The sequence below is a fragment of the Zalophus californianus genome, chromosome 7 (genome assembly GCF_009762305.2).
Source record: "Zalophus californianus isolate mZalCal1 chromosome 7, mZalCal1.pri.v2, whole genome shotgun sequence".
Classification (NCBI taxonomy): Eukaryota; Metazoa; Chordata; class Mammalia; order Carnivora; family Otariidae; genus Zalophus; species Zalophus californianus.
Window position 1 is genome coordinate 103,494,052 of NC_045601.1, and position 27,705 is coordinate 103,521,756.

At 33.4% G+C, this 27,705-nt stretch overlaps 1 protein-coding gene across 4 annotated transcripts in view; it reads right to left on the reverse strand.

The window, feature by feature from the left end:
- Positions 1-1,350: 1,350 nt before the first annotated feature.
- Positions 1,351-27,705, reverse strand: part of LOC113926392 (CD2 associated protein) — a 133,314-nt gene continuing 106,959 nt past the window's right edge. For 3 of the 4 annotated variants that reach the window (XM_027601201.2, XM_027601203.2, XM_027601200.2), the window contains 7 exons: positions 24,478-24,643; positions 23,723-23,865; positions 14,856-14,968; positions 14,122-14,223; positions 12,894-13,075; positions 8,585-8,648; positions 1,351-4,340 (listed from right to left, as the gene is read on the reverse strand). In XM_027601201.2, coding sequence (XP_027457002.1) covers positions 4,299-4,340; positions 8,585-8,648; positions 12,894-13,075; positions 14,122-14,223; positions 14,856-14,968; positions 23,723-23,865; positions 24,478-24,643 — 812 coding nt within the window. In that variant the 3' untranslated portion in view covers positions 1,351-4,298. Of the gene's footprint in view, positions 4,341-8,584; positions 8,660-12,893; positions 13,076-14,121; positions 14,224-14,855; positions 14,969-23,722; positions 23,866-24,477; positions 24,644-27,705 lie in introns of all 4 variants that reach the window. The other variant, XM_027601202.2, reaches the window with a different exon arrangement.

Consider the following 27,705-nt stretch of genomic DNA (forward strand, 5'->3'; position numbering starts at 1 on the left):
ATTATGCTAAAGAAGACTCACAGGATACTGGAGGTCTTGCTGTTGTCAAACCAAGGCTCTTTTTCCCTCTAGCAAGATATTAATACTAAGACAATTGGGAGCTTCCTGGAGGAACGTGATACTCTGCCGGCCTCAAGTGTTTGTCAATGGGCTGCAGGTTATAAGGACATTTAATTTTATCTACATTTCCTTCTGCCTTTGTTTCCCACACGAATAAAAATAAAAAATAAAATTCTATAATCCAAACTTCACCATCCTGTGCCTGGCAGGCTTAATTTATGCCTAGTGTTTATCAAGGCCAGTAAGAAGCATGTAGGAATTTTCAAACTACATTTTTAACTTAAATGACTTGCCACATTTTTTTTTTCTGTATTACTTCCTACTGGTGTCATTCCTTTTCTAGGATTCAAATCTTCAGGTGGATTTCTAAGAAGCTTACAGTCGTGTATGTGGCATATTTTCAGCAAGAGTACATGGGTCTTGATGTCTTCTGGACTCTTGTTTTTTTTTTTATTTTATCAGGGCTTCCAGTTGTGAGATCAGAAACCCAAAAAACTTAAGAGCAAGTTTATGCTTAAGGAACCAAGCAGTGGATGGATAGCTGGGATTTAGGAATGACTGTAATCGGTTTTAAAATTCTCTGGATTGTTTCCATCTCTTTATGCTCTATTTAAAGATCTGTTCTTCCCAATCAGCTTTTCCCAGATGACAGACTATTAACTGAGAGCACTCCCATGCTGAGATCAGTGCTGTTTCAAACAAAAAAAAAAAGAAAAAAAATTTTTTTTTTCTTCCAAATTTTTACAATCTCAGTCTCTAAGTCAGGAACTCAGTTTGGGCAAAGTACTCTCCTTTAGGTCAATCACTGGGTGGTCAGGGAGGCAGAATCTTTAAGATGGTAGCAGTTCTATTTGAATATAAGGCTAATGTAAGGAGCTATCTCCCCCAAAAGAGATGCTGTACTCAAAAACAGGGGGAGAAAAACTACTATGCCTTTCTTTTAAATCTTATCTAATTTACATCATAGAAGAGAACAGAAGCTTCCACTAAAAAAAAAAAAAAAAAAAAAAAACCACTCTACACCAAGTATTCTGCAACAAACTTTATATAAATCATTTCAAATTATCCCAATAAACTTGTGAGGTAGAAATTATCATCTCACAGTTTCAGGGGGAAAAGAGACTCAAAAAGGTTCAGTAAGAGTCACATAGGTCTAGAACTTTTAATGCTTTCATTTTACTATTTACACTGTTTCTCTTATTTGGAAAACTCAAAGTAATAGAATTTTCATCATACTCTGCAATAAACATATGCTGATGTTAATGAAAAATTAATAAAGACCAACACAACTGACAATACTATTCTTTATTGTTTTTCTTTTTGAGGGAGAAGCATGCTTTTTTACAGCACCTGTAAACAAGTCAGTGAAGTATACTATTTTGAGTTTCCCCACATATATATTATTTTTATTTTTTTGGAATGTTAGAATACCACAACACCAACTGCATTACATAATAGTTACTGAAGGCAAGTCAGGCTAAAACAAGGGTAAAGTTTTATGGCTAAAAATATTCATAGCAGCAACTTTTAAAAGATGATTTTATTAAATCAAATCATTGCACTTGGTCATTTTATTGCTACAGCAAAACAAGGCCATTAAATTTTTAACGCTTCTCATTTCTGATTTTAACTGATTGTCTTATTCTGTTCATACATTTCAAGTTTAAATGCAAGCACAAAATGTTTACCAACAACTCAAGAGAGCACTTGGGTTTCTTCCCCCCCCGCCCCCGTGATCACAGTAAAGCATAAAAAAGAGAACCCCCATTCTCTTCCTATCTTCAGACTTAAATTTTGTAAAGAGGTAACAGCTTTATAGTAAGACCAACCACTAAAGCTTGCACAAGCAAGCACACACACACACACACACACACACAAAATACTTCCACTATTGAAATACAAGTAGGAAAATTAGTAATATTATGTGTTTCAAAGAATAGCAGACCTGAAAAATACATTCACTAATAATTTGGCAATGACAGATTCTACACTGTTCATCCCTAGTCTGTCATTTATACTCGCTCATAGAAAAAAACAATGATTTATCCCCAAATAAAGGCTACTTTGTGATATGAACTTTATGAATAAAAATAATAAAATTCCCACATCAAGAGCAAATACTGGTAAATTGCTAGATTGAAGTAATCATTCTTCCCTTGAGTTTGGCTTTAAGAACTTTACTTTCTGATCAAGGGCAGAAAAATAGAGCCATAATAATTTTCTAATAGAGACACAGTACTTTAATTTCTATTCTGACTGAGGAGTATACAAAGCAGATACTTTAAATGTATGTCAGCATTCATGACCACCTTCATTTTATGCACTAGTGAGAAAATGACCAAGAAAAACTTTAAGAACAGTCTGAAATCTGCTGGAAACTTCCCTCACCCCATTATCAGGGTGAGGAGGGGTCACTTAATAGATGTTCCAGTCAGAAAGCTGGAGAATGATTTCTAGGATACAATGTTTTTATTTCTACCTAAGGACAATTAATTAAAAGAAAATAAAATCTAAGTAACATAATAAAATTTAAAAAATCTAATTTTTTTAGCAAGAAGGAAATCATTCAACAAGTCATTTAAAAATATTAGAATAGGAGTAAACAATTTCGTTCAGTAGTGACCTAATCAGAAAAGCCCAAGGACTTTAAAGAGTTAAAGTGTACATACTCAATGCACAATCATGTTTCCTGAATTAAACATTAAGCAATTCCTGGAATTTCTATTATTTTCTACTTCAGTTCTCTTTTATGTGAGACAACATGGCAAAATTTCATTAATAAGATTTCAGTATATAAGATTAAAACTTAAAGGGAAAAAACTGGTTTGGTCGTTTAAAATAACACAAAACGGAAGCATGATAGGTGGTACTCAAAATCTGAAAGTCTTTGCTATAATAAAGCTTAAAATCTAATTTTCTTATAAATGAAAAGTCAAGTTTTCTATTTTTAATACAAACCCACATATTTTAAGACAGGTTATCTATAGAAACAACATTTTAAAACGTTCAACTGTTCATAAGTGACTCTTAAGAAACTACTAATTCATCCATCCTGTGAAAATGCATTTTGAATATGGTCAACTGTATTTGGTTTTAAATAAGCTGTACTGTTATGTTTTGATATACTAACACTCTGGCACCTAAATGACAGCCTAAAATATCTCCACCAGTTAGTTTGGCCTTTTAGGTAAACTACACATTGTCAAACCTGAGTATTTACACGATGATAATTTGTCAAAGTATGAAACCTCACACCGAAGTTCTCAGTGTTCTGAGTTTTGTTCTCCTCATATTACCATTATTAAAAATCAGAGGGAGGAGTATGAACAACTCAATCACAAGATCACAAAATGAGTAATCTCTGAGCCTGTAAAATAAGCAGAAAAGTACAGCAATAAGGCTGGTGTTTGCATATTATATGTGCTGTAGTTTCTAGGCACAAGTTAAGGGTTAAATTGACATTTTTAGTTCCTCGACCTAATGAATTTAAAATATAGCTCATATTTTCCCAAATATAGTTAACAATCCAATATATTTTAGCTAAATTCCTTTTATGAATCCTATAGTGCAAGCAATAGAAAATATTCTAAAAATTGAAGAAATTATTTTGATTGTTTCATTAGTTATTACTATATGCTTGGGTGAATAATCTGGTTTATAGCTAGGAAACTCCTATTTCATCACCCAGAGTATAAACAGCACTGCAAACAAACAGGCACAACAGTGTAATCCTGGGTAAGAAGCTAAAAGTAAAAAATATATATATATACAAAGTTTATATCCCTTATGTATTATGGGAAAAGTAGTGGCTATAGTTACTATAAAGCTAATTTGTCCCTCTCAAATAGTATATTTTACAGATTATTTGTAAAGATATCACCATATTTATAGTATAGATCTCTTTAAAAATAATACTACAAGTTTCAATAAAAAAACTATTGTGAACTTTCTTTCCTTTTTATACAGATTCAGTAGTATTTTCAAGCAAACTAAAAAAAAAAAAGTTTGCAATTCCAGCACATAAGAAATAAGGCCTTTTCTTTTTTCATATTGGCAAAACAAAATATATATAAAAAAAAAAATCCACCCTCTCCCTACTTTTCTATAGATTATAGTTCAAATACTCATATTTCTTTATCAGGACAACAGCATTTGTTATTTTTAAGTAACAAGTCAGTTGAAGTTCATAGTGTTGCTTCTGAATCCCTGGAACCTTAAGAACACGGGGCCATGCCATTTTAGGAAGACAGGACTGCTTTTTTCAGCTTCTCTATTTCCACCTAAGATATAAAACATAAGTTGACAATAAATAAAATATCTTTAGTCAAATTATTTTATCCTATGTCATTAAGATCCAATCATACTTTGCTAAGACTTCAGATTTTTATTTCCATTCTAAAATCCAATTTCCAATGGTGTGATCAATAAAGAAAAAGTTTAACAGAAGAACACACCACAAGTTCCTAATACAGTTCCTAAATGGCAGGAGACAACCACAAAACAGCAACTACAGTTGTTTCAGCCAGAACAATATTAAGGAATGGGATTATCCGAAAAAAATACTGTCATAAAATCAGCCCTCCAAAGAACAAGAGAATCCTTGAAACCAAATTAAGAAACGTACAAGTATCTGTAATTAAACAAAGGGGGGGTGGCAGTAAAGAACTGAAAAATGATCATAATAAAGACCAGTTTAGTCCTATGTTTTTCACTTACTACCTAGTGAAATTGGCAAATCCCTTAACCTCATTTGGTCTCAATTTCCTCATCTGTAAACAGTATGTTCTAGATTAAATTCTTTTTAAAACCCAGGAATGTATCTAAGATTCAGTCAATGTGTTGGAAATATTTCCACCTTTAGGCAGAAGACATCCTTCACTTAACAGAAATTCACAATTTAAGAAACTTAAGAGAATTAGGAAAATTCAATACATGTTCACAATAACTGTGGTTATTTAATTCTGATATATTACAAATCATGATTAAATACCATGCCAAGTGTCCACACTAGCAAGTGGTACAGAACTTGCACTGACTGGGTCTAAGGCTCTGAAGGCCAGTTTTTTACTCTTCCCAATTATGAAAGGTTTTGATGATCTCTGACCGTTCACTGCATGCGGAAACATTCAGGCCTTACCTTCTCCTGACAGCATCATCCCTGTCCCCAGCGCTGCATACAAGTAATACCTGCTACAGCAAACCTCTGACAAACAATTCATTATTAAATGATAAGCACTTTGCCAGTCAAAATGTGTAATTTCAGTATGCTCAGAATTTCCTAAGGGATTCTAACCATTCAAATATGGTTTGTTAATTCTAGGATCTTTCCTGATATTAATCTTCCACTAATATGATTATTAGGTAAATATTTTAACAGCACTACTTTGGGACAAGCCTTGGTCTTCAGCCTGGATTGAGACAAAATACCTTCAATCTTCATCATGATGTGCTATTATCATCTCTATTCCAAAGATACATGAACCAACTAGACCAATTTTAACAAGCAAGGATGCAAAGAAAATGGGGGGGAAAAACAACACCAGTGAAAAAAGGAGTAGGGCACAGAAAGAATAACCCTGCACCCAATCAGTAATACTCCTTATAGACCGTCACATAAATTTAGATATCAAGCAAATATTTTTACTGCTAGAGTTCCTCTTCTAGCACTTTTATGTTCATTGTTCATCTTTAGTACTTTTATCATTCCTCAGTATAATTTAATACTGTATGTTAACTTCATAGTTCAAAGTACTACTTTTAATCTTTAGGGAACAGAATTTCTCCTTTCAATGTATGATCTTAAAACTCTGTCTTATTAGGTGTGCTCTTATAAATACGAGGGTCAAACTTTCCCCATTAGGCAAAAAAAAAAAATTGTAATGCAAATGAGGGCGAGTCTAAGTAACAGCTGATTTTGCTAAAAAATTGAATCAAATAAAATTCTTCAAAAATGAAATAATTCATTTATGATTTTTATGACAAATTAAATCATATATAGAAATTTAACACTGTATTAGTTCCTCTTGCTTATAACACCTTATTTTCATATATGAATATGTGTATGTAGGAAATACAAGAAATAAAAATCAAGAAACTTGTTTTTAATTTCTGAATTTCTGGGAATTTAAGACATTTTTAATATGTATTCTTTGACAAAAATTAGCTATCTAATATGTGTACAGCACTTTGCTAGGACTATGGACAAAGATGGAACAGACAGATACACCCTCAAACAGTCTTACAGTCTAGAAGATGGGCAAAGTCAGTCCATAATGTCACAGTGATAAGATAGAAAATTATTATTTAACCTTTTCAAAATAAAGGACATGAATTTGGAAGAAGACAAAATTACTTTTAAATCAGAGGAAGATGGGTACTAACTTAATGAGGGTGACTGCTGGAGGTAAGCTTTGAGAATCTGTAGAACTTATGCATGAGAAGATGAAATAAAAGGAAAATCCAAGAAAATACAGTAAGAGCAAAAATTCAGACGAATTAACTGTGAGGGACAACTGAGGATAAGCAAGCAAGAAAAGATAAACTAGGACCAAGACATGAAAGACCTCACATGCTAAGTTGAGAAGTCTGAACTTTATTCAGCAAGTAACAGAAAGTTCTTGAAAGTACTAAATAAAGGAAGATTAATTTGAGATAAGAATGAGAGAAACTTAAATAGCTAAAGAGAAGATAAAGAGCATGGGAGAAGAACGGAAATACTAGGAACAAGGAGATAAGGTGAGGGAGTAAAGCTAACTGGCCTAAATGTGAATGGAACGAGAATGGAAGTACTATGTAAGACTTGAAAGGCAATGAAATGATCAACAGAAAGAGAAAATCGGAAAAGCAGGAAAGGAAGATGATAAACGTAAAAGGGTACATGCTAGTTCTAAGATCACGGCGGATCATCCAGGGAGACGAGCAGCTGGAAACAGGACAGAAGCTGGGAAAAGAGAATCAGATTCAGATAGGAGAGGGACGAGAGCTAATCACAATGCTTGAGGGCACAGGTATGAAAAGAGTGAGGAGATGCTGAGAGGAGGGCCAAGGGCAGCTCTGAAGCAACATTTCACTTAAGAGAAAAGAGGGGGCTGAGAAGTGGACTGAAACAAAAGAATGTAGATCACATAAACCAGGACAGAAAAAGTGGCAACAGATTAAAAAATGTGAAATGCTGTAGAAACTGGAGACACTGGAGTTGCCTTCAGTAAACCTAAAACGTTAAGAGTTGTTGAGTGAATTAAAGGTGAAGAATTAGAGACCACAAACGTACACTTTTTTTTGGTTGTTTTGCAGCAAATGAAAAGTGAAAACTACAGATTAAGAGGGCAGCTGGACCTGAAAGAGGACTTTGGTTTTTTGAAAAAGGGGAAAAATTGAGTATTTTCATGGAAAAAGGGAAAGTAACAATAAAAGGGATACGTCAGATGTAAGAGTGAAAATGGAGTTTTGATAATTTACCAAAGACCTTCACATATATTATCTCAACAACTAAAACTAAAAGGCAGCTAAGTGACTTCCTCAAGTTCAAACAGTATAACTTAATCCCTGAGAGCAAAGTTTCAATAAGTCTGGCTGTTTCTGTTAAAAATTTCAGCCCAACTGCTGATTTAATCACTCTAAACCCTAGTTTCCTCATCCTTAAAATAGGAACAATAATCCTTACAAGTTGTTATGTGTGTCCACTGAGATAACGTACAGGAGGTGCCAAGCCTGACACATAGTTTAGAGCTGAAAGTCACCAGTGTAAGTCAGAAGAGGGGCTCAAGGTTTTCTTTGGTTTTTGTTGTTGTTGTTTTGTTTTTACCAAGTCCCATGTTCTTTCTGTTTCACAATGCTAACAATAGGGTAAGCAATAAGGCAAGGTAAAAACAGGGAGGCACATGAAATACTTAAGTACCAAATGGGAAGAGACTCTGAAAAAAGGCAGAGTACACTTTCTCTGAAATATGCAGAAAATAAGAATACAAATGAAGACCAAAGTAGGCATGGATGGAGGAGATGGAAAAAAAATTAAGGAAAATAAGTGAAATTGTAGTCATCAGCAGAGTGAAGATGATGACTTCACAGTTATGAAGTAAATGCTCAGTGAGAAATCAAGTCAACGAATCTATAGCCGTCCCATTACCACCCTCACCCCCACCACCCTTGCCTCCAGGCAGAAAAAGGGAATTAAAAAGAAAAAAGTTTAACTGTGGAAAAAAAAGAGGAATAGTTCAAGAAAGCAAGAATGCAAAAGATCTAAAACTACACACTCTTACAAGGCCAGAACCATGTTTATTTATGAATATATACCTTATGCCTCTCACACATTGCCTGAGAGCTAGTGCTCAAAAATATTTGCTGCATGAATGAATGGAATGTGACAGGGAGTCAACAAGAGATTAGTTAAATGGCTATCAAGCAGCAGGGAGTGTCCAACTGAAGTAGGAAAGCATAATTTGTAGTGAACCCAATCACCTAGCAGAGATGGGAAAACACACCTAGTTTATGCTGACTACAATCAATGTTAGGAGAAATGAATTACCTCCAGATTACTTCTCATTGCCTTCTCCTCTTCCAAATCCTTTCGTAGTTTTTCCAGTTCTTTCCTAAAAACAAACTATTTATTACTGTTAAGTCTTTCATTTAAACAATATATTTGACTAATGTTAACGGGATCTCTGTTACCTGACATACCAAAACATGAGGAAAACGTTTTAAAGAAAATAGCCATATTGATCAAGAAAAATTTCAAATTCACTAATGGAATGGTTCAGTACAACATTAAAAAAAAAAAAAAAAAAACTCAGCAATGCCATGGCAAACCTACCTGTGATAAAGAATTTAAGTGAATAGAGAAAGCAGCTCATGATAAAATAAAGAAATAATAATTGGCCTTTAGAAGAATTTTCCATATTCAGTTATCATGCATTTTCCAGGCTGGACACTCTAAAGCCCAAGCAATTTGGTAATGTCAAAACATGTATTATTTAACAGGGTTACCTGGACTTTACATTTCTCTTTATCAGTTTTTTAAAATTAAATACTACATTAAAATTACCAAACCAGGGTCGCCTGGGTGGCTCAGTCAGTTAAGCAACTGCCTTTGGCTCGGGTCATTATCCCAGGGTCCTGGGATCCAGCCCCACATCGGGCTCCCTGCCCAGCGGGGAGTCTGCTTCTCCCTCTGGCCCTCCTCCTCTCATGCTCTAATAAATAAAATCGTTAATAAATAAATAAATAAATAAAATAAAATTACCAGACCAATAAACAAAAAAACTTTAGCCAACAATCCGTCCTCCTTAACTCATGTTTGCATTTTTCTGTATCCTCGTCTTTTTTTATATAGTCATCTTCCCTCCACAGCTGTAACTATATATTCCATATTGTGTCTTTTCACAAAGTGTTTTAAAATACTTCCATGCTGCTAAAATTATCATATTTCTGATAATTGTTGCTTGACACTCAAATATCCAGGTTTTCTGGTTATTGCTTTTTGGGGGGAGATGGAAAGAATAGGAATTTTATTTATCATGAATATACCAGCATATCAAATTTCTAAATCAAAAAGTAGGGACATTTTCACAGCTTTTTGACATATGCTAGGAAAATTCTCTTCAAGAGTATTATAGAAATAATAGCTTGAAAAATGCATGAAAATGCTCAGGAAGAAAGACTACATGAGAAAGAAAGGAACTTTCTTTTTCTTTTCTTTTCCCCCATTATTTATTTTTTTTTAAAGATTTTATTTATTTATTTGACAGAGAGAGAGACACAGTGAGAGAGGGAACACAAGCACAGGGGCAGTGGGAGAGGGAGAAGCAGGCTCCCCGCGGAGCAGGGAGCCCGATGCGGGGCTCGATCCCAAGACCCTGGGATCATGACCTGAGCCGAAGGCAGACGCTTAACCATCTGAGCCACCCAGACGCCCCAGAAAGAAACTTTTAAATTCTATAGTTTCAAAACTAGTTTCTTCTGTGGTTTTAATGATTATAAAGCTATTTCTCTATATTGAGAATAAATGTTCTACTGTTTCAATTTAAATTATAATTTAAATATTTAACTCAAACGTATCTAGAGTTTATTTTAGTATATGATAGAAAATGTGCTAAAATATTAACTTTGTAGTTCTAAAATGTTACCACTAAATTAAATAATGCTTCCATTTTCTAATTATTCTATTACTTTGAGTTTATTATACATTTAAATTATATCTAAATGAGGATCTATTCCTAAAAATATTTATCCTGCTCTGTTTATCTATCACATTTTTATTTTTAAAAACACATTTGTGAATATAAAATTTTTATGTAACATTGTTTTCTTTTTACAGGAACAGATCAAACTATATCTCTTGTTCTATAACTTTTCAACTAAAGAAACAGATTACTAATACATTTGTCAATCATTCCATGTCAATAACCTTCAATTTTTTTAATGATTTGTTCCAAACATTTTAGATTCTAACACTGAATGCATAAAGACTATGTATTTGTAAGCTATAAAGATAAAATAATTAAAAAACCTAAGAATTCCAAGTCAGCTCAAGAAATAAATTATTATTACCAGTACCTCTGATACCCAGAGTGACCCACAATCCTATTTTCCTCCTCTCCTTCACAGGAAGAGTTCTATAGTCTTTATTTCTTTTCTTTTCTTACCATATATACAAATAATATCTTGAAACAACACACTGTTAGATTTTATATGCTTTTCAAACTTCATGTAAATGAAATAATACTGTATGGATGTCTCTGACTTGCTTTTCCTACCCTCTTTTTTCAGACTGATTCATGTTGACACATATAGCCACAATCCATTTATTTTTTCTTGCTGTACACTGTATAGCATTTTGTTGTATCAACATACCAGTATATGTTTTACCCATTCTCCTGTGATGCTCTTATTTTTCAGATTAAAAAATCTGCCATCCATTTCATTTTCCCAGAGGAAATAACTTTGAAAACACCCATTGGAAAGATTTCTAAAATATCTGATATATATATGTTTTAAAATATATATGTCATAAATATTTTATTCATCCTACAGCTACTTTAAGAACACCGAGGGGCAATTTGTAAATGTAATCAGTTCACTAAAAATAGCAGACTTGGTATCAAAAATGTAAATGTCAAAATCAACAAATTAGGAGAGTTCTCTAACTTACACATGGATGGTGTTCAATAAATACTTCCTAGATGAATGAACTTACAGTTTATAATGTGTATATTGCAGAATCTGTAAAAAAAAAAGTTCCGCAGGATTCAGACAGATAAACTGAAGGGTAAAGAAAAGACCCAACATGTATCAAATTAAGAACACTCTGTCTCTCCCTCTCTTTCTCTCTCTCTATATATGCAAATATATTTTTTAAGTAGTCACTCAAGATAAATTTTTTGGTTCTACTTAAAAGACATTTGTAAAAGTGCTCTGCAACTACAAATATATTGTTAATCTCAGTATCTTTTTTTTTTTTAAGATTTACTTATTTGAGAGAGAGAGAACGCACACAGTGGGGAGGAGTAGAGGGAGAGAATCTCAAGCAGACGCCCCAATGAGTATGAAGCCGGACGTGGAGCTTGATCTCATGACCCAGGAGATCACATGACCTTAGGTGAAACCAAGAGTTTTGGACACCTTACCGATTGAGCCACCCAGGCACCCCTCAATATCACCTTTAATAAAGAATCCAGTGCCATCTGAAAACTGGGGGAGAAATGGTAAATTCAGCTCTGAGGCAGCATGGTTTCTGGCAATGACTTTTATACCAGATTCCATATACCATCAAATACTTCTAGAAGCTACAGGGGAAGATGAGATAGGGGAAGAGCACCTGAACCAACCCTCACCCTTGGTTCAGTTAGATTAGCTCATCTTTGACCTGTTTTACCTACAGGGCCTTTGTAGAACTATGGTTAAAATGTTAACAAGTTCTATTTTTATATTTATTTATTTTTTAATGTTAACAAGTTCTAAAGCTCAAATAATAACGGTTCTAGAAAAATATCTCTAAACCAACAGAAAATATGATTTCAGTTCTAGCTCTGCCTTTTAAGAACCGTATAATCTTAGATAAATAGCTTTACCTCTCTGAACCTTTACTTCTTCAGTTAAAAGAAAGGAGAGGAGCTATAGTAGGTGACCTTTTACATTTGTTTTCACTCTAAAAATTCCCTTTCACTTAGGATCTCACCATATACTATTATTGAAAAGTTTCAGAATTAAGAGAATGTTTTTTTTTATTTTTTTTAAAGATTTTATTTATTTGAGAGAGAGAATGAGATAGAGAGAGCATGAGAGGGGGGAGGGTCCAAGGGCGAAGCAGACTCACTGCTGAGCAGGGAGCCCGATGGGGGACTCGATCCCGGGACTCCAGGATCATGACCTGAGCCGAAGGCAGTTGCTTAACCAACTGAGCCACCTAGGCGCCCAAGAGAATGGTTTTAAAGATCACCTATTCCCAACCCCTTGGTTTTATTTACATACCAATCTCAACGCTAACAGAGACAGTGATCCAGTCCCTCTTGAAAAGTAAATATACACTCCAGATCTGAAATACAATATAACTTTTCCTAATATTTTTAAGACTAATTAACCCATGTGTTTGACCAGAAGATTTCTACCCTTGAATTATGGGTACATATATACCTTTTCCATAATAAGCCTATGAGAACAAGTTTCCTAATTCAAGTTTTTTGCAGAAAGGAGGGAAGCACTATTAATGAAAATTTCTTTGGAAACATATCTGCTTATACTAGAAATTTGGCAGATTACATCTCTGCTTGATAGAATTTGAAAGAATTCTTTACGTATGTGTTAAGTAGTTTTCAAAGAGGAAAACAAGGGCTACTTACCCATGATCCTTTTTCAGCGCTTCTACAATGCAGAGCAGTTCAATAATCTGAGCTCTAAGTTCATCCAAGGGATTTTTTTTCCCATCATCTGATTCTACTTTAGCTTTGATTTCTAATGGACTTAAAAAAGCAGCCGTATTTGGCTTAGAAGCACTTGAAGGTGTTGAAAGGTACACAGATGGCTGAAAACATAATAGAATATTTTCTTACTTTATTTGTATTTATATTTATGTTTAAGTTCAAAAAATTTTATAGGAAGGAGGTAAATAAAGTAATAATTCAAGATAAATGGTAACTTTGGAAATTCAAAAAGCAGCTTGATATTCACAACTAGTAAAACCACCAAACAACCAAAGAATAAACTTGTAATCACTAGTTTATGTGAGAAATGTCAAAAGATTTATTAATAATAATTTTTAAAAAGTGGAAAAGAAAAACCTATTAGATTTATCTTATGAATGGTTTGCTGAGTGGAGCATCTAGAGGCAAGAATATATCAGCATTATTAAGGTGCTGCTTTGATCCTCCACTTTAAATAGTCATTATTTAAATTTCACTTAAAAGTAATTAAGAAGAATTGAATAAGTCCATGGAAGAGGCATTAAAATGAATCCATGGCCTGATGCTCTTTTTACTATTTCACTCAAGTAACAGGAAGTAAAATTTCAATCGACTGTTGACAAGTTGAGGGAATCAGATTTAAGTGTATCTGATAAACTGGAATGGCAGCCAAATGCTGCTTGGAATGAATTTGAGGAGAAAACACTAATTTCTTAAATATAAGATATGTATAGGTTGTGATAATACTATCTTAAATAAAAATGCAAGAGTTTAGAAAAGTCTTAACACCATGTAATAAATGGAAGAATCCATGTATACTGCCATTCATTCCAGTATATATTCAGTGCACCATGCTAGGTCAGGAGTAAACAAATGATGGCTTCTGGCCTAAAGAGTGTATGTTTAATGGGAAAATGAAACAGATGGAGAGATCTATGCCTTAAAAAATATGAAACGTGTAACATTTATACTACTCATTTAAAATAAGCTCTTTTAAAAAATGACCTACAGAGGACAGTGTGACTTTAGTAACTCCATTTTTTAGCAAGAACTTTTTTTATTTCTTGGCAGAAGAAATAATTATTAGAAGACACTTTAAATTCTACAATTTTGGTGTTCACAAAGAATCCTACAAATTATACAAATCTTAGGCCACAATGCCCCTCACCTTTGGAGAATAGCATGAATCCTTTTTAAATTCAGATGGCTTTAAGTTGGCACCATCTTCTTCTTTTGGTAACTTCAAGATTTTTTCTGGGCTTTGAGTTGGCTGAATGATTTTTTAAAATCAACAAACAGAAAATACCAAAGAAGGAAAAGGCAATAAACATTTGGATGATAAACTAAGTAATTTTTATCACTGTTTTTCAGCACCTAGTGTTCCAGATATTCCATTATTGTTAACAGGATATTACATAATTTCAAGCTGAATAACACACTTGCATATCTGGAAAGTAAAAATAGCCTGCCTCTTAGCAACAAAAATTTTCTCTACTTCGGTAATTTAAAAGCACCGATACTAGCATTAGTACTACAAAAAAACCCCCCACTATTTCAGAGGAAAAGAATGTTCTCATTCTTTCCTAAGGTGAATATGTACCACTCAATTCTAATTATTGTTGTGAGATGGATAGATTATATGGGTACCCTGACCCCTTTTGATTACATGTGCTTTGTGGTTATGGTCTCAGGATAGCTCTTTATTCCTGATTCTGTAATCTTCTCTGAAATGAACATGACCCCATATCTCCCTAAATACAACCAACCATTTGCCACTTGAGTATCATAACTATCTTCCTGATTTTTAAACTTTGGTGGAGTTACAAATCCTCCTTGTTCCTATCTTTAGAAGGATTCTGGATTTGCTAAATTCTGTGTTTTAGAACAGTAAGTGTAACTCACAGAATGTCCACCATTGAAGCGGCCCGGCAACCTTCTTCCGGGCATCTTCGGTCTATTTGCGGTGAGATGTAGCAAGTTTTCTGAGGAAGCTATGTCATCAAAATTTACAAGATCTGGAGAATAAAATTAAACATATCTACTAAGACGTAACTGTACATCTTAAAAGATAAAAAAGAACGTTTCTGGATTTCTAACAAACTATACATTAAAAAGTACCACTAGGACTCACAAGTTAACCTGTGCTTTTCATATGCATTTGGAAAACAACACTCACCCTTAAAAACAAACATCCTCTTTACCTGATACATTTTATAGCATAAGACTTTACTAACAATAGAAAGTTCATGTTTCTAAGACCTCAAAAAAAGTTCTTATTGAAAAATACAAATCTGAACCAAAAATTACAGTATCATAAAAAAACTGTCATCTTAAGTTCTTGCTTGTAAAAACAGATCTACTTCTTCAACTTATAATTAATTACAATATATCAGAAAATTAACACATAAAATGTCTTAAATTTCAAGTAGTATCCTAATATTCAAATTTTAAGAACTCAACTGTATGTGGGACTCTGATGCTTTCCAACTGTGAGGTGAAAGTATAATTTAATGGATCTTTATATATGTGCGTGTGTGTGTGTGTACACACTGCTTTGTAGCTGGGACTCAAACTGTTCATAGTTCACTGCACTTTTGCTTAGACATCAGCTGTTTGGGAACTATAAGACAGTTATAAATCTAAGGCAAACAGGGTATCAAGGAAAAATGCTACAAAGATCATTCACTTGTTTTACCACTATCAAAGGTTGGTTGACCTTTGATCCAATGACTTGGGTTTCTTTAAACCTATGTAATTTGTATCTTTGAAATAATGGCATATAATACCTTCCCTTTTTCTAGATGATCCAGAAAACCTTGCTGAAAAAGGTGATTTTTATTGAAACCTAGAAATCTGTAAGTGATACGAGAATCCTAAGGATAATTCCAGACACTTCCACTGTCAATATAATCTTCTTTTAGCCCAGATTCCAAACTAGGGATATTAATCACAGTTGAGATACTTGATATGGCAGCAGATATCTTTGGTTTAGTCTTCCAAATACAGAATTAATTCTGCACATTCCCATTGCTTAGATGTTTATAATGATTTCTGTCAAATATTTAGATATCCAAACTCAGTGATTTGTTATTTCTTAAAAGACATCTAAAGATAATTATTATTATTACTGCCCTCAAAAGCTTATTTATCAATTTTCATATTCAAAGTAATCAATTTAGAAAAAAATGTTAAGAGTAAAAGGGCACAAAGGTAAGACACAAGAAAAGTTATCACTGTTTGGCAATATGTGTTTTGTAACAAATTTAAGTATTTGTTGACCTCTTAATTCTTTTCCATCCTCCCATTGTGGGATTACTTTGTGAATTCTATCTTATATCTAGTCATCTGCTTACCAGGCTAATACATCACAAAAGGCAATCAAATGTGCTCAGTTTAATTCTGGTCTTGAGTCTTTTGATAATTGTTTATAATTATAAAATATAACAAACCATAATAAGAGACAGTGGCTTTAATGGAAAACACATTATATAATGTGAAAGACCTTGAGTTTAAATATACTTTTAAATATTTCATTTTATTTGTAAATTTCATAAAGAAAATCAGTATTTTAAAAAATGTTAAAAATATGCTGTAGTTTGAAGGGTTAAAAATTGCTTTTAACACTGATAAATGTACATTGGCAACCTATAAAAAAAAAAAACCTTGAAAAGTACAATTCAGTAATTTTGGCCTGTGAAGATTATTTTCAAATGCATATTTAAGCAACTTGCAGAAAGAAAAAGAAACAGAAAAACACAGGAAGGGATGAAGATAAATAAAACTGAAAGGATAAATAAAAGGTAGATTTATAAAATTATAGACCATGCTCATGTAAAAATGCCTTCCATATGTCCAGTTTTGGGCTACACCACCAAGACAAATAATTTTACTATTCTAAAACTTTCACAGGTCCTCCATGTAAGCCATTAGGTTAGTAAAATAAAACAGTGCACATTTTGGACTCATGATATATTTGAACACGTTTAAAATTTACCTAAGAGTAATAAGAGTGGATTTATACTGTACACATGGCATGAAAGGAATGACAATCACTTAACTCTTCCAATTATATTGCCACTCTGCCAGCCATTTACATTTCTATACATTGCCTAAGAAGACACAAAATTTTTTAAAAAGTCAAAATGAAATATCAAATTTTGGTAGAAAATAAACTGACTTTTATGGTTTTCAGTTAAAAAAAAACTTTTATCAAAAGAATATCTTTAATCAGGAAAATTTTTCCAACATAAATTTCATTTTATTTTCAAATGGAAAACCAAAAGGGTTAGAATAGACAGACAAACATGTACACTTTTAGTACAATTACAAAGAAAAATCAATGTGCACCACCTATTTATATGGAATATACTGTTTTGATTTCTTTTATAAATTGTCATCTTACCAAAATGGAGAAAGGTAGGATAATTTCCTGACACGTAAGAAGGGAAACATGGCAAACAGGCTAGGAAACAAAATCTGGAAAGAAAAGTCAAGGATAGGAATGTCTAGAAAAAAAGACTAAATCAAAAAAATTATTTTACAAAGCAGGAAAAAGGAACAGTTGTAGAATGAATAGAACCATTTCAATGTTTAGCATATACCTACTGCAGTTTATCTAAACTCACATGTGTATCAGATTTTAGATTTATCTTTGGAAAGAAAAAATGATTAGTATTAATTTCAATATATTATAAGTAGAAAGAAGCCTTTTAAAAATTACTCACTGAACACCAAGACAGCTTCAAAAGGATGTTTTAGTAAAAAATTATAGAGGTCAGAGTAATAAATCAATATATTAACAACTCATTAATATAGTTATAACTAAAATTAAACTACCTTCCAGTCAAGTTTTAGTCTTCAGCATATGACAGTAATTAAGTGAAAGAGACAATTTTAGTTCTATAATAAAAGAAAAACATGACAAATAGTATTTTTAAATATCTCACTATAAAAATACAACTTATACATTTAAAATCACATAATCCATAGATGAATCTTCAATTATGCCTTATATGATGCTATAAAGGAATTATCAAGACAATTACTGTAAGAAAATAATAATTTTAATCTCTGCTCTTAATTCTCCAGGTAAATTCTATATTTTTGGGTGTGTTTTGTTTTGTTTTTGTATCCTAGTTTAGATATAGACTCATTTTTTATAGTATCTACCACTCAACAGGTAAGCATCTTATTAGAAAAATTCCACCTTAAACTCTTTCTGGAAGAAATAAATGAATAAACATTGAGAACATAATTCAAACAAAAATAGATTATCAAACAAAGCAAAGAATGTTTCACTATTTAACAATGAATGCTTTGGGATCAAATACTATTATGTACCTCTAAAATTTCCTTTTAACCCAAGAAGAATTTATCATAGAAAACAATCAAAAAGGATAATATAACACTCTAAGAATACTTCATCAGCTGTGCTTTCTCAATGTAATATGTATGTTACCACCAAATCTTCTATCTTGTATTTTAAGACTAATGTGTAAACCAATTTTATGTCCCAGAGAACTTATTATTTTGGAAATATTTAGACCATGTGAACTTTATAATTGACCAGTAGTAGCAGTGAGATTATTCTAAACCAATTTTTAATGAAAAAGAGAGGAAAAAATTAAAACATGTTCTAACAACTACGCAATTTATAGTACTATCTTATATATGAGAATATATACTGAAGGACATTTATTTTAAAAATAGTTTATAAATGGCTTTATATACAGTATAATCGTATCTGAGCATAGTGTCAGGAATTTCTACCCTATTTTACAGGGAAGAGCAGAAACAGAATAAGATGAGATTAACAACAGAGGAAAGGAAAAGGGAAGTAACATTTTATAACATCTTCCATGTCAGGTATTCTAATAGGTATCATAGACATATTGGATCATTCAATTACCATTTAAGTGCAAAAACAAGACAATGATAAATGAGCTAATAATTTAAAACCTACATTTTTAATAACAAAGTATACTTGCTTACTATATCATCACCTGAAATTATTATTTTGTGTAATAATGAGACTGTTCTAAGAAGATTTTCATGTATATTTTAAACTTTCTGAAACATGTTAAAGGGCTAGGTTCATATGCTATTTTAAAAATTTGAAACCTCTAACTGTGCCAAAAATATAAATTAAAATATGCCTCAACCTAATGCAAAATTTGAGGCTGTATTTGATGCAGAACACAGTGTTTTTTTAAGGTGTCAATATCTCAAAAAAAGAGTTTAAACACTTTTGCACTACAAAGACTAAAAACATAATATTCCAAAAAAATGGAAATGAGTAATAACCTGAGTTGAAGTTCAGAATATAAGCTATATGCTATAGCAGTCAGGCCTTTTGTCTTAGAATATTATTTGTGCCTAAAATAGTAATGGGATATAACACTCGCTCAATATATATTTCCTATGTAATATGAACACAAACATAAAATTTCTCATTTTACTGTGCTTTGCAGACAACTCCATTTTTTTACAAATTGAAGGTTGACGGCAACCCTGCGATGAGCAAGTCTATCGATGCCATTTTTCCAACAGCACTGCAGATCTGTCACATTTTGGTAATTCTCACAATATTTCAAACTTCTTCATTACTATGATATTTGTTATGGTCATCTGTGATCAGTGATCTTTAATATTACTATTGTAACCGTAACAAACTGTGCCCACGTAAGATGTTTAACTTAATTTGTAAGTGGTCTATATGTTCTGACTGCTCCACAGTGAAGCTGTTTCCCATTTCTCTCACTCTCTTTAAGCCTCCCTATTCTCTCAGACACAATACATTGAAATTGGGGCAATCTGTAACCCTACAATGGCCTCTAGGTGTTGGAGTAAAATGAAAAGTCACACATATCTCACTTGCAATCAAAAGCTAGAAATGATTAAGTTTAGTTAGGAAAGCATACAGAAAACCGAGATAGGCCAAAAGCTACACTTCTTGCACCAGTTAGCCAAATTGTGAATGCAAAGGAAAAGATCGTGAAGAAAATTAAAAGTGTTACTCCAATGAACACATAAATTACAGAAAGCAAACAAGCTGATAGGGAGAAAGTTTCAGTAGTAGTCTGGATAAAAAAAAAAATCAAATCAGGCACATTCATTCCCTTAAGCCAAAGCCTAATCCAGAGCAAGGCCCCAACTCTCTTCAATTCTGTGAAGGCTGAGAGAGGTGGGAAAGCTGCAAAAAAAAAAAAAAAAAAAGTCTGAAGCTAGCAGAGGTTGGTTCACGGAGTTTAAGGAAAGAAGTCATCTCCATAACATAAAAGTGCAAGGGAAAGCAGTTATGTGTTGATACAGAAGCTACAGCAAGTTATACAGAAGATCTAGCTAATCAATGAAGGTTGCTTCACTGAACAACAGATTTTCAATGTAGATGAAACAGCCTTAGAGTGGAAGAAGATGCCATCTGGGACTTTCATAGCCAGAGAGGAGAAACCAATGCCTGGCCTCAACGCTTTAAGGACAGCCTGACTCTCTTGTTAGAGACTAATTGCAGCTAGTGAAAGCTAAAGTCAACGCTCATTTACTATTCTGAAATTCCTAGGGCCCTTAAGAATTATGCTAAATCTGTGCTCTATAAATGGAACAACAAAAAAGGACAGCAGCACATCTGTTTACAACACGGTTTACTCAATATTTTAATCCCACTGTTGAGACCTACTGCTCAGAAGGTTCTTGTTACCCAAGAGCTCTGATGGAGATGTACAGGATTAATCTTGTTTTCATGCCTGCTAACACAACATCCATTCTGTAGCCCGATTAAGGAGTAATTGTGACTTTCTTCTGACTTTCAAGTCTTATTATTTAAGGAATACATTTCATAACACTACAGCTTCCATGGATAATGATTCCTCTGATGGCTTTTGACAAAGTAAATTAAAAACCTTCTGAAAAGCATTTATGATTCTAGCTGCTATTAAGAACACTAGGGATTGGGGCGCCTGGGTGGCTCTGTCGTTAAGCGTCTGCCTTCGGCTCAGGTCATGATCCCAGGGTCCGGGGATCAAGCCCTGCATCGGGCTCCCTGCTCGGCGGGAGCCTGCTTCTCCCTCTCCCACTCCCCCTGCTTGTGTTCCCTCTCTCTCTCTCTCTGTGTCTCTGTCAAATAAATAAATAAAATCTTAAAAAAAAAAAAAAAGAACACTAGGGATTTATGGGAGAGGTCAAACATGAGTTTAGAAGGAGATGATTCCAACCTTCACGGATTACTTTGAGGGGTTCAAGACATCAGAGGAGGAAGTGACTGCAGATGTGGTGGAAATACCAAGAGCACTAGAATTAGAAGCGGAGACTGAAGATGTGACTGAATTGCTATAATCTCATGATAAAACTTTAAAGATGAGCAAAGAAAGTGGTTTCTTCAGATGGAAACTACTCTTGGTGAAGATGCTATGAAAATTGTTGAAATGACAATAAAACATATAGAATAGTAGATAAACACAGTTGACAAAGCAGAGGCAGGGTTTGAGAGGACTGACTTCAATTAGAAAAAAGTGCTACTGTAAGTAAAATGTTATCAAACAGTATCACATGCTACAAAGAAACTGTTCATGAAAGGAAGAGTCCATTGACGTGGCAAACTTCATTGTTGTCTTATTTTAGAAATTGCCACAGCCACCCCCAACCTTCATCAGCCACCACCCTGATCAGTCAGCAGCCATTAGCATTAAGACAAGACCCTCCACCAACAAAAAGATTATGACTTGCTAAAAGTTCAGATGATGGTTACCATTTTTTAGCAATAAAATTATTTTTTAAAGTATGTACATTTTTTTAATCACAATGCTAATGCACACTTAATATAGCATAGTCTAAATGTAACTTTTATACGCATGGGAAACCAAAAAATTCATTTGACTCACTTTAATATTTGTTTTATTGCAGTGGTCTGGGATGGAACTCTCAATTATCTCTGTGGTATGCTTTGTGTATTTCCTGAACTTAACTGGGTGTTAAGTGTAGTACACCAAAGGCAGGCAGCCTGATAGTCAAAGGAATAAAGGACAGCAGTATGGAAGTTAGCTGTTAGTTTTCTGTCCTTACATGTCTCAGCTTCTCTAAATCACTTCCTTATTCATTTGAAGAAGAAAAAAACACAAAACAGAAATTAGGAATTTGCAAACCCTGTTTCATAAGACCTATTTGTTTTTTAATGACGAGTAAATAATGGATATGGATAAAAGTAAAAATTGGGACCAAAAAGAGTAAAAAAAATCAAACTTTACAAACCACCAATAGTTTGACATTATTACATGTGTTACTTCTTTTTTTTTTTTTTAAGATTTTATTTATTTGAGCGAGAGAGAGAGAGAGCACAAGCAGCGGGAACAGCAGAGGGAGAGGGAGAAGCAGGTTCCCCAAAGAGTAGGGAGCCCAATGTGGGGCTTGATCTCAGGACTCTGAGATCATGACCTGAGCTGAAGGCAGTCGCTTAATCAACTGAGCCACCCAGATGCCCCTAAAGGATATTTTTTAAAAACCTTCTATAAGGAACATTTTTTTGTTTTTATTTCACTAACAGTAAATAACAATTTTCACCAGATACAACACACTAAATATAACTGAGTGAATTGTCTCCAAAATACAATCAACATCTCATTTTCCAGAAATTATTAATGAATATGGCTTCATCCAGAGCAGGCAGGATCCAAATATATGATGAAAGGGTCTATAAAACATTCAAATTAAAAAACTGAAGGAGAACATGTGTAGGTCAGAGCTTTTGTATTGGCAAAATGACAATTCAAGAAAATAATAAAATCACCTAACAGTTTTCAAAAGGTAGTAAGTAGCGTATCTTACAATACAGTGACAAAAAAAAACCCTGAGTATAATTGGCCTTTAAGTCTGAATATAAATATGAAATGTTAACACGAAGACATTAACACTTTTAAAAGAATATCATGAGCATTTATATAAAGGGGACTTAAAAAGTTCTCTTCTGCTTTATGTCATCTTGGACACTTGATGCGTCTATAGCTTAATTTCTTTAGAAGCAAAATAGCGTCTGCCTTTTAGAGTTACTATTAAGATAAAATAAGAATATATATGAGAAAGTGCTTTGAAAATGTAAAAAAAAAAAAAACTAAAACAAAATGCAAGGTACTATACAATAATCATTACTACAAAGTAATGATTGTGCTATGCTTTTAATATTGAGACCTTTATCAAAACTGCTGTTTCAGGTTTTCCATTTTACAACTAAGAGGTATAAAAGACCAGGAGACAAAGATGATAGATGAGTTGAAAAATCAGTCCTAAAACTTAAGGAACAACATTTAACTAAAGAAGTAAAGCCTGCTGATACACATACACAAAGAGAGAGAGACATAAAAAGTGTATTTTCCTGAATTAGAAACAAAAGTATCTTGAGATAAAGTAAAGAAGTAAAAATAATCTTCAATATAATCTCGTGCTGGGCACTGATAATCTGTGTTATCTCTTTATTCTTAAACTTTTAAAACTAAAATGTATTCATATCTGCCTTAGTATGGACATTGCATTACAAGGGGACAGAATATATGATAAATGATCTTTTAACTCATTTCTCAGTCCTTACATGAATCAAGTATTTTGCTCATTTATCTTCTTTTAGTTTTATTTTTCTCTTTTGGCTTCATAGATTTTAAACAAATTTTAATTAATTTCTACTCTATCTATCCACACATAAAATGCATACACAAGTTTCTTAGTTTCTGAAAACTGTATTGGCAACTTTTTTTTTAAGTGTACCACCCTTCTACATGTTAACTTACCTGTTTCTTTAGAGCTCCTAAATGTAAATGAATCTAGGTCTACTGATTTTGGTCTAAGTGGTAACTGTTCAGAATCTAGCTTTGGTTTTGACACTGGCTCAGTTTCAAATTTTGATGAATTGGTAGAAACTTCCCCATTAATCCTGAAATGAGAAAATCAAACATATGTACAAATCACTTGTATGTGAATCATAACCATTTTTTTACACTGTGAATTAATGACACTAAAGATGTTATAGCACAATAATTTTTCTTTCTGTCCACAAAATTATTTCCATAAACATACACCTCCACAATAACACTAAACACAATAAAATCAGAAATGTAAAAACAGCCTAATAGGTATGTATTTACCTGGTATGAATATAAATCATTTAACAGAGAATCATTATAGTCTATAGAAAAAATCTGGAAAACAAGTACTTTAAAAATTATTTTGACATTTAGAAAAGCAATACAGGGGCGCCTGGGTGGCTCAGTTGTTAAGCGTCTGCCTTCGGCTCAGGTCATGATCCCAGGGTCCTGGGATGGAGCCCCACATCGGGCTCCTTGCTCAGTGGGAAGCCTGCTTCTCCCTCTCCCATTCCCCCTGCTTGTGTTCCCTCTCTCGCTGTGTCTCTGTCAAATAAATAAATAAAATCTTTTAAAAAAGAAAAAAAAGAAAAGCATTTATGTCAAAGGCAGGTAACCAATAAACTAAATTAGGTAAGTTAACTAAATTAAAATTACCTAAATTAAAATTAGGTAAAACTTACCTGGCTATAGGAGGTGGTGGAGGGACTGGTTTTTCAGGTCGCTTTGGGTATACTGTTCCAGGAGATCTCAATAAATTATTGGCTTTGGTGGGTGGAGTAGGCTTCTTAGGTGGGACTTGTGGAGCGGCTGGTTTAGAAGGTTTCTGTTCCAGTACTGATTTTTCATCTGGTTATTTAAAAATATTTAACAAGTTATTAACAATCAAAATTATTTAGGTTTTTCTATTTCTTACAACTCACATCAGGCTGAAAATGTGTGAAACAGAGAGACATTATCTGTTTATGTGTTCACTGTTTTAAAGTTATAATTTAGTAAGCTTAAATATCTAAAAAAGCTTACTTTGGTGGGAAGGAGGACCACTAATAAGCTTCCGAGCAACAAATAATGCCCAGTTCTTAATGTCTTCTCAGCATCCTTTGTTTTTAGAGGCGGTATACTATATATAATCACATATGATTTTACTCTAAGCAGAGGACAATATTATCTATGCTTAAATCCAGACCATTTGCTGAGACTGAAGTATAGGAAACTAGTGACATTTAACATACTTATTTAAAAATAATCACAATGATAAAGGAAAACACCCAATGTTAACAAAAGCAGGCTAGCTTGACTAGTCACAGATGAGAAAATTACAGGCTTATATTTATAATCCTCACAATTGTACTCGGAATATATTAACACAATTTCATTGTTTCCAGTTTATTAACACCATTAATAATTCTATGAACTAGGGGTGCCTGGGTGGCTCAATCATTGAGCGTCTGCCTTTGGCTCAGGTCATGATCCCAGGGTCCTGGGATTGAGCCCCACATCAAGTTCCCGGCTCTGCGGGAAGCCTGCTTCTCCCTCTCCCACTCCCCCTGCTTGTGTTCCCTCTTTCACTGTGTGTCTCTCTGTCAAATAAATAAATAAAATCTTTTTAAAAAAAATAATTCTATGAACTAGATAAGGAAATATGCTGGAAATAAACAACACTGGGAACGATTTTAAGCCATGTTAATAAAAACAATTTTATCATCAAAAAGGCATGGTACTATACACAATGACACACTTGGTTCCTGATCTTTCAAGGTACTAAGAACAAATATTAAAATTGACACACACATGTGACTCTTAAACACGGAGAACAAACTGGTGGTTGCCAGAGGGGAAATGGGTAGAGGAATGGGCAAAACAGATTTTTTTTTTTGACTGACACAGGTACACACATACTAGATATTCATGATATAGCAGTCAGCAAAAATGTGTCATATGCAAAAATAAGAAGCTCTTAAGTGCAATACTGAGTAATTTTCAAAATTTATTTGGTCTTTGTAAAGAATGTCTATCACAGGACCACAAATAATTTCATGAGATTTCATATCAATCAGAAACTGGTGACTATGAATCTTGAACAAACATGCAAGCCATGGGTAAACCCTGGTTCAAAATAAATTTAATATAACAACAATGAAAATACAAATTACCATTGTTTCAGTTTTATCATTTATGTATAGCTTCCTTGGATCATTTGAAAATATAACAAGTCTATTAAACCCATGGTCATCATGTTGTACAAAAATCCACTTTCATATGGCCTCAAAATAAACAATGCATCATATAATTACATCATAATAATACCATCCAATTCTAACTACAAGCCAAAAGAGCTATCTGTATCATTTATAATAGTCAACCAAATCTCTAGAAAATGTTAAGAAACCTGTTTTATATAAAATATCAGGAAAAATATTGAAGGCTAAATAGAAGTTCACTGATTAACTGAACATACTTCTTTTAACAGATATGTAACTAAAAGCTTGAAATCAAGTCAACGCTGTAGTTTTTTCTAAAATAAAAGAACACATTTAAATATTCATGGAAATCAAAGGTGATAAAACTAAGTTCATCATTTCTGGTATTGCCATGACTAAATCAACAATAGTATGTTGATTTATTATATATGATGGCAATGTATTTGGGAACTAGGTTTTATCTACCTTTACTGAGGTGAAATTTACCTAACAATTTAAAGTGAACAATTCAGTGCCATTTAGTAAATTCACAATGTTCTGCAACCACCACCTCTATCAAGTTCCAAAACTCTTTTATCACACCAAAAGAAGAGTCTGGTTCCCACTGTTCAGTTACTCCCCATTTCCTCCTGTACCCATCTCCTGGCAACCACCAACCTGCCTTCTGTCTCTACAGATTTGGTATTCTGGGCATGTCATAAACATGGACTCATATAACATTCTGTGTCTGGCTCATTTCACAAGAGCGTAATGTTGTCAAGGCTCATTCTCAGTGTAGCATGTATCATTATTTCATTCTTTTTGTGATTACATAACATCCACTATATGTATATAGCACACCTCATTCATCTGTTGATGGGCATATGGGTTTTTTCAACCTCTTGGCTATTATGAACAATGCTGCTATAAACATTTACATACAAATATTTGTTTGAATATCTGTTTTCCATTCTTTTGTGTATATGTCTAGGATCACACAGTAATTCTATGTTTAACCTTTTGAGGAATTACCAAACTGTTTTTCACAGCAGCTGAAACATTTTACATTCTCATCAGTAGTGTATGAGAGGTCTATTTTCTCCACATCCTTGTCAACAATTATTATTTTTCATTTTTATTATTATTATAGCCATCCTAGAGAGTATGAAGCAACTCATTGTGGTTTTGGTTTATATTTCCCTAATAATTAATGATACTGCACATCTTGTCATGTGCTCATTAGTCATTTGCACATCTCCTTTAGAAAAATGTCTATTTGGGGCGCCTAGGTGGCTCAGGCGTTAAGCGTCTGCCTTCGGCTCAAGTCATGATCCTGGAGTCCCAGGATCGAGCCCCACATGGGGCTCCCTGCTCCACGGGAAGCCTGCTTCTCCCTCTCCCACTCCTCCTGCTTGTGTTCCTTTTCTCGCTGTGTCTCTAGCAAATAAATAAATAAAATCTTCTTAAAAAAAAAAAAAAGTCTATTTCAATCCTTTGCCCACTTCTGGACTTTTTGCTGCTGAGTTGTTATAACTCTTTGTATATCAGAACACCAAACCTGTTATATATTCCTGATACTGGATATAGGATTTGCAAGTATTTCCTCCCATTCTGTGGTGTATCTTTTTACTTTCTTCATTATGTCCTTCGCTGCACCAAAGTTTTTAATTTTAATGAATTACAATTTAACCATTCCTTTCTTTTGTTGTCTGAGCTTTTGGTGTCATATCT